Source organism: Leptonotus elevatus, chromosome 4, assembly GCF_054856555.1.
Source record: "Leptonotus elevatus isolate MCC_2025b chromosome 4, RoL_Lele_1.0, whole genome shotgun sequence".
NCBI lineage: Eukaryota > Metazoa > Chordata > Actinopteri > Syngnathiformes > Syngnathidae > Leptonotus > Leptonotus elevatus.
Genome location: NC_141242.1, coordinates 27,658,857 through 27,666,586, shown reverse-complemented (window position 1 = coordinate 27,666,586; position 7,730 = coordinate 27,658,857). Strand labels below are relative to the sequence as shown.

Here is a 7,730-nt window from a genome sequence, read left to right as displayed (position 1 = left end):
AGACGACCACAAAAATGAGTTGACAAAAAAAATTCTGCCTCAACACAGGAGGCAGGGCGATTACTCAAGTAGTCGATGGAGTAATCAAGAGGGTAATATATTCTTTTTTTTAAAGTGGCAGGAAAGAGCCGCTCAGTCCGGGAATCGAACCGGAGTCGCCTGCATTGCAGATTGGTCTACATTAAGCGGGAACAAAACACCACTCTGAAAATATTTGTTAGTGCCAGCTCGAGCTATTATAAATAATTGATGAGAATACACTGATCATGTTAATTTCTCACAATAATTAGGAAGCAAATCAATACCATTATGCAGCACATTATTTCTGTAAGCCTTTTGCATTGGTTAAATGTCACTGGTGAGCAATTTTTTGGGCAGGCCCGCAGGCTAATCGTGGTCTTTGGGGGCTACCACGTTGGTAACCCCTGATCTGTAACGTTTTGTAATTTTTTTGCCGCCTCCAGCCAGAGTGACAGATATCACTCAACACGGCGCTCCAGCTGCAATGCATTGCATGAGAAGGTGTGTCCAAACATTTGGCCTGTACTGTATATCAGTGACATGCAGTGAGCTCTAGGTTTGGGTAGGCAGGCAGTCGCAAATTGAGACGCACACACCAATTACAAATTTGTGTGTTGGCAGACGTTTTTTTTTTTTGAAGAGCACACTCAGCCTGACCTCGAGATACTCAGATACAAGATGCCATACATTCAAACAATTTTAACATATGCCTCCTCTGTATTGATAGAAAATAAAACAAAAAACATTACTCTCTTTTGAAGTCTTACATGTTTTGCTCCGCAATCTTTTTTTCTTTTTTTTTACTTCGAGCGAGGGTTGTACCCATCGCCTCCGATGCGGAAGCTCAACACTTGCCACTCAGCTAAAGTTCTGGGCCACCGTCAGCCAGTGCGCAGTCTGCCAGCCACAGTAAACGTTGCAGTGCCTCCCATTTGCCGCACAACGAAAAATGGACAATTTCAAACCCGCCCGGACGCCCGGAAAGAATGTAATAAAGTGAATATCTCCCTGCAGCCTAATTCCTCACAAAATCAAGCTAGCAATAGCAATAGCAATGCCAAACACCATGTACAGTGAAACAGCCAGTTCATTGGAGCACATCCACAAAGCCAATCTTTCCTTTTGCACCATTCTTTGTGAAAAGTACAAATAATTCTTTGTCCCTTACTTTACTGAAGATCCGGTAGCTAAGGCGTTGGTCTCCCATCCTTCAAAAGATGGCATTTTCCCTCAAAAGAAAGGCGTTAAAATCATTTTAGATTCTCCAGAGTGGCGTCATCTTAACGCTTTGCTATCCACTAAGTGTGTTTTGAACTCACAAATGCACTGTGGGAACGTACGTTTGCATAGGAATAATACAGCGACGTTAAAAGGTTGCGTAGCGATCTGCCTATTTGCGTTAAAGGACTTTTCTACTGGGAAACTGACTACGCATGCGCGAACACACATCGCTACGCGGACAGAGATGGGGAAAGCACAGTAGCGGTGTGCCTTCAGGAGGATAATTTTTGCAGCATTTTTGCCTACAGGCCAGACGTAGTAATTGAGTCATTTTTAATTGAGGTATGAAACTCACCAAATATTGTCACTTTTAAACCTATAGGTAGAGTCGGCTTTCTGAAATGAAAGAAATAATTAAAATAAATAGAAAAAGCCAAACAGTTTCAACTTTCATTTCAGGTGTAGGCAGTGCCTACCTTGCCTATCCTGACCGCACACCTTGCCTATCCTGACCGCACGTCACTACTGTATATGCTGTGTACTATATGCTAAGCCAAATATAAATACAGTGTGTTGACCCCCGGTTTTAGTTTGTTTAACTTGTTGGCATAAGAGGTATTTATTTACTCGATTAGTGCTGTCACTATTCAATTTTGTATCATTTTAACGCAAACTCAAAATTAATCCGATGAGTCAATCAGTTGAATAATCGATAGATTAATCGATTCTTTAAAATATTGATAGTGACAGCACTATTTGGATTACTTTTGGATTAATCCAATACCAAGTATGCTCATGAAGACAAAATAAAAAATAAATATCACCACAATAGATCAAAATATATTTCTTTACAGTGCGTCCCTGCTATTTGTGGATGATAGGGACCCGGGCAGCCTAAAAATAGCAAAAATCCTTGTGTAATTGACACCCACTAAAATGCATTTCATAGGTTGATTGATTGGTTGAAGGCCATTAGCTGTTTTCAAACTGTCACTGAAAGCAACCACACCTGACAGACAGACAGATAGATAGTCATCCAATGAGGTAAAGCTTTGCTTGCTAACAAAGCTGTAGTGTGGAATGGTGAGAAAAGGGACAAATTATGCTTTTGAAAGGAACATTTCTCATGGTAGCGCATTTCATCCACACACACACACACACACACTAATAATATGAAGATGACAATGCGTGACATCTACTGCAAAATGAACTTTTATCCCAGTCACGAGTTTAGCCGTATATATTATGTATGGTGTTTAAATAGGGAATTGATGGGAGGGAGATTTGTTCGGAAGGTGTAATTCACATTATTATGGTGTAGGCAGCTAGCAAGAAGCGCAGCGTAGCATGCTGCAAGACTCTCAGCTCAAACTTGTTCTTTGTTCAAGATAAATCAGTCCTTCAGCAAGTCAAGTGTGTTCTAAACAGTGAACACTGGTTGCTGAAGCTTTTTAAACTGGCCGTGTGTGACACCACATCGACATGACACAACAACGCAACGGCATCTCTCATTGCAGAAATTGTAATCCCTCGAAATAATCCCCATTTTTTATTTAAATTGTTTTTTTCCTGTACTGTAACGGAATACAGTTAAAAAAAAAAGCATTCTGAATACGGTACATGTATTCCGTTACTCCCCAAGCCTGGTCATGAGAGTAATTAAGCAAACTGTATAACACTGTCTGGGCGTTAGAGTTAAGAACTGCATATTAATTTTCCCGTCTGTTCCTTTCCTCAAACCTGTCATTCATTCTTCCCCTGCCTCTTTTGCAGCATGGTCAGCGTGCAACTCCACAGAGGGAAAGCATCAACATCAAGCGCCAGATACCAATCATGCCCCGTTACAGAGTGAACCTCAACACTGTGGTTTTCCTGTTGATTCTGCAGGGAGCAGCAGTGGTCCTCTTCTGCAGCTGGTACATCAGGCTAAACCCTCACGACTGTTCCCCCTCCAATAGGAAAGTCCACATTCTGCTGCTGTCATCATGGCGATCAGGATCATCCTTTGTTGGTCAGGTGTTTAGTCAACACCCATCTGTCTTCTACCTCATGGAGCCTGCCTGGCATGTTTGGACCAAACTTAGGAACTCTGGCGCACAGGCACTACGGATGGCTGTAAGGGATCTAATGCGTAGTGTGTTCCGTTGTGATTTTTCTGTGACAGATGCCTACCTGCCAGAGCATTACAACGTGTCGTCCTTGTTCATGTGGAGTCACAGTCGAGCGCTTTGCTCACCGCCGGCTTGTCCTCTCACACCACGTGGCTATTTCAGCAATCAGACTCAATGCTTGCAAACGTGTGATGCAAGAGGCCTACAGGGTGTGCAGGAGGCCTGCCTTTCTTACAGTCATGTAGTATTAAAATCAGTGCGAATCTTTGAACTGGAATCCCTCTACCGGCTCTTTGAGGATCCTGGCCTTGACCTCCGCATCATTCATCTGGTTCGGGATCCCCGGGCCGTGGTGCGCTCAAGGGAACAGTCTGCCAAAGCTTTTGTTAGTGATAATGCTATTGTTTTAGAGCAGAGAAACATGCCAGCAGCTGAGGTACAATACCAAGTCTTGCAGGAGATCTGCCGTAGCCACGTGCGCATTAGTGAGAGGGCCCTAAAGAAGCCCCCGCCATTTCTAAAAGGCCGCTACAAAATGGTACGCTATGAGGATGTGGCCCGCAATCCACTACAGGAAATAAGTGCCATGTATGACTTTGTAGATCTGGACATGACAAATCAGTTAAAAGAATGGATTTATAAGCTGACTCACGGAAAAGGCAAAGGTTCCTTGAAAGAGGCTTTTGAAATCACTTCAAGAAATGCTGCAGATGTTTCCCAGGCTTGGCGCACCACGCTGCCATTCAGTAAGGTTAAGCGCATCCAGGAAGTGTGTAAGGGGGCCATGTCACTGCTTGGGTACACCATCGTTAACAGTGATAAAGAACAGAAGAGACTTGATATTGATTTACTGGTACCACGAGAACCGTACCAGTTCAGCTGGTTACCACCCAGAACACAACGTCCTGGTAAAGGTTAAAACAGTGGATAGGGAAAATAGTCTCTTGTAGACTGAAATTGTTGTTCTATGTAGTATTTGTAAGATGTGGTAATATAAGTGAGATAAAACTGCCATGACAATTTAAATTTTTTTTTTAATGAGCTGAACAGTTTAAAATTTAAACGATTGGAATCGGTAAAGAAATGTGGAAGTTAACCATAATCAACATAAACTAAAAGTATCTTACTGTCGCTTTAAGAAACATGCACATTCACGCACACACATTGGACTTTAACATGTTGGAGACATCACGCACACACATTCAACTGATTTGTATGAGAAACGCACACCTCGAACAAAAGCCTCTCACGACTTAACGGTTCAAGATGCAGATTCCAGAAATGGTTCGTTAGAACGGCAAGGTTTTGTGGAACGCGAGCATGTTCTAATTGTTTTAATCGGATGAAAAATGACCAAATTAGAGCAGGTTGAAAACTTTTGATTTGTAAAAAATGAAGAGAAAAAGGCAGCGAAATTAACATGGAAAACATAGGCGAGAAAGTCCGACTTCTCCGCCCTTAAAGTGAAAAAAAAGGTACTAAATGACACCTTAGCCAAATAAGGGTTTGTCTGAAAGAAGACCCTTGTGACTACAAAATGTGCGAAATTGATGTCTAGTGAGCAAAGATTGTGGCCATGGTGATGAGTTGAAGTGAAACTTTTGGAAAATCGATGTTTGTCTCTCGTCACTCTAAGGCAAGCAGACGCAATACACACCAATGTTAAAAGGCAATTTTTTTCTCCAATTCGCTCACTGTCTTTGAACCCGCACAGAGGGGAGAGCTTACATTCCTTAAAAAAAATGGGATGGGAAAAATTGCAACAAAATGAGCTAAAAATCATGTCGGCCGGTTAACGTATGCGCGCGTAGCGTGTCTTGGGAAAAGGTGCTTGAGTTGATTATTTTCGGTTTCCCATTCATTCCAATGGGACTTTTTTGGGAATTGCTTCGCAAGCAGTAGATCTGCTACTTCTTTGCTACGCAGCAGTCCCATAATAAACCCGATTTTCTTAGGATATTAATATGTGCGTGCTTTGCTTTGCAAGCAGTAGCTCTGCTACAGTATTGGTTTATTATGGGACTGCTGCGAAGCCAAGCAGTAGCTCTGCTACTGCTTTGCTTTGCAAGCAGTAGCTCTGCTACTGCTTTGCTTTGCAAGCAGTAGCTCTGCTACTGCTTTGCTACGCAGCAGTCCCATAATAAACCAATACTGCGGCCCTCCGTCTCCCGATGGCTCTTTTTGTTCGACCATTGGGCCGAAACTTTGGCGACATGCAATGGGAGTTGTCCATTGAGGTGACTCTGAATTTTTTTGTTTGTTAAATACCTACGAACTGCAGACTAGTTAAAATCGCATATTTATGCAGCCCAATATTTTTGTAATTTTATTTTTGCTTTTGTTATTATATTTTATATTTATGGGGTGGTGGGGTGTCTGGGGGCTTGGGGGCCTGGGGGCGGCTGGGTTAGGGTGGATGGCGGGGGTGGATGGGGGTCGTGGGGGGAGCGGGGGCTGTGGACCGGTGGGGTGCCTGGCGGGCCTGCAGTGCCCCGTCCTGCTGCGTTGGGTTGGGGGCGCGGGCCGTGTTGGGGTGGGGGGGCGCTCCTGCTCCTGGGTTTGCTCTCCGGCCGGTGGCCCTGGCGGGGCCCGGGGGTCATCCTTTGGCGCTGCCGCGGCCTGAGGTGTTGCGCTTGCTCTGTCCTGGCAGGGGTCGACGGCTCCCCTCTTTGGTGGAGATTTTCATGCATGCCAGATCCACCACACCAGCATCTATCGAAACTCAGACACAATCTGCTTCTTCCTCAGGTCATTGAATCGGTGGAGGCTGGTGTCTGTGGATCTCACTCTGCTTCGTCTGTCCTTCCTTCCTTTCCTCAGTCTCTCCTTTGGTCTCTTGAGGTCTCCCTGATTTGTTGGAATTTAGATGTTTCTGGGGTTGGTGAAGAACTCTGGTCGGTGCTGGATTTCACTTTCCTTTCTTTGGTCCTTCCTCGGGTCTCCTGACGGCGGTGTTCGGTTTAGGTGAACGGTATGGGATTTTTTTAATAGGTTTTTGGTGAACTAACGAATACACACACACTCGCACGCACGCACACACGCACATACACATTCTCACCCACATACAAAATAATAAAAAAAAGAAAAAAAAAGAGAGCAATGATGATGACATTACCGAATGAACAATACTGAGCTCTTAACTCTTTGACTGCCAAGCATTTTCAGAAAAGAAGATATGTGGGTGCCAGCTGATTTAAGCATTTTGACTGATCTTTCAAGGTCGACAGAAAGTTTTGTGTTTGGACTATGGAAACACAGATACTACCAAATGAAAGATTGAACTCTCAAAGTTTGTTTCTACCTTATTCCATTCTTCAGTAATCAACAATAGAAAATAGGTTAGTTTCACCCAAATGCTCTGTTTTGGACCAAAATACGGAGAAATCTAGCTTTTAGTGAAATGATATTATTTCATGCACTCTAGTGAATTTGACACCTTTTTTTTTTCCATGAATGATGCCACAAACACCTAAACAGTGCTTTACTTCTGTAAAACACTACCACCAACAATGAAAAAGTGTTTTTTAATAGCAAAATACGTTTATTTACATTCAACAGTGTAACAATTTGACAAAACAATTTACAAATGTGTGCAACTGTGGTACTATTTACAATTGTGTGGATGTTTCAACTACACAGTTTTCTTTTTGTGAGGTATATTGTGTAAAGGTGCAAGGTGACGAAGCAGGATTTGCACCAAAATCCATCTTATCCACTCCATTCATGATGGCATCGTAGTCCAGAACCAGTGTCTTCTCCGTGATCAGACTGTACCCACTCCTCCGATGAATATGCATTGGACTCGGGGTACTCTTCATCGTCCGATTGAACGTCCGCCTGTGCAGAAGTGCTCGTTTTCCGGCGTTAGCATCGCTAGCCGGTGAGGCTTTACGACGCGATCAAAGCCGCCGCGTCAACGCTTCCAACTTCGCCGTCAACCTCGGAGTCACCGTCATCATCATCATCAATGTGCTCTTTAGCATTGGTCGATGCTTTTCGTCTTTGAAAAAAATGCTCAAGCGTGAGCTGCTTGCAACCGGTCGCCGTTTTTGCTTCCTCAGCCATTCTCCCCTCAACACTCTAGCTCAGCCTCACGTCTTCTACTGACGCCTACCCAATCTTGTCCAAAGAGAGTCATCACTGCCATCTAGTGCCTAAAAATAGTCATTAAACTAACTCGACCTGGTTGATACTTTCAGCACAGCTTGCCAAGGCTTTCCTCCACCCGTTTAAAAAAAACAAAAAACAAAAAAATAGTGAACGTCTTTTAACGTCTTTGCCGGCACTCATTTGGATTTTACTAAACGTTATTAAATGTTTTTGGCGGTCAAAGAGTAAAAAAAATAAAAAATTAAAAAATCTGGTGTGTTAGAGGAT

At 43.3% G+C, this 7,730-nt stretch overlaps 1 protein-coding gene across 1 annotated transcript in view; it reads left to right on the top strand.

Annotated features, from left to right (window-relative positions):
• The window catches only part of chst6 (carbohydrate sulfotransferase 6), a 12,780-nt gene extending 7,096 nt beyond the window's left edge, over nucleotides 1-5,684 (top strand). The window contains exon 2 of the mRNA XM_086073914.1: nucleotides 3,016-5,684. Coding sequence (XP_085930040.1) covers nucleotides 3,076-4,272 — 1,197 coding nt within the window. The 5' untranslated portion in view covers nucleotides 3,016-3,075 and the 3' untranslated portion in view covers nucleotides 4,273-5,684. The remainder of the gene's footprint in view (nucleotides 1-3,015) is intronic.
• Nucleotides 5,685-7,730: the final 2,046 nt, after the last annotated feature.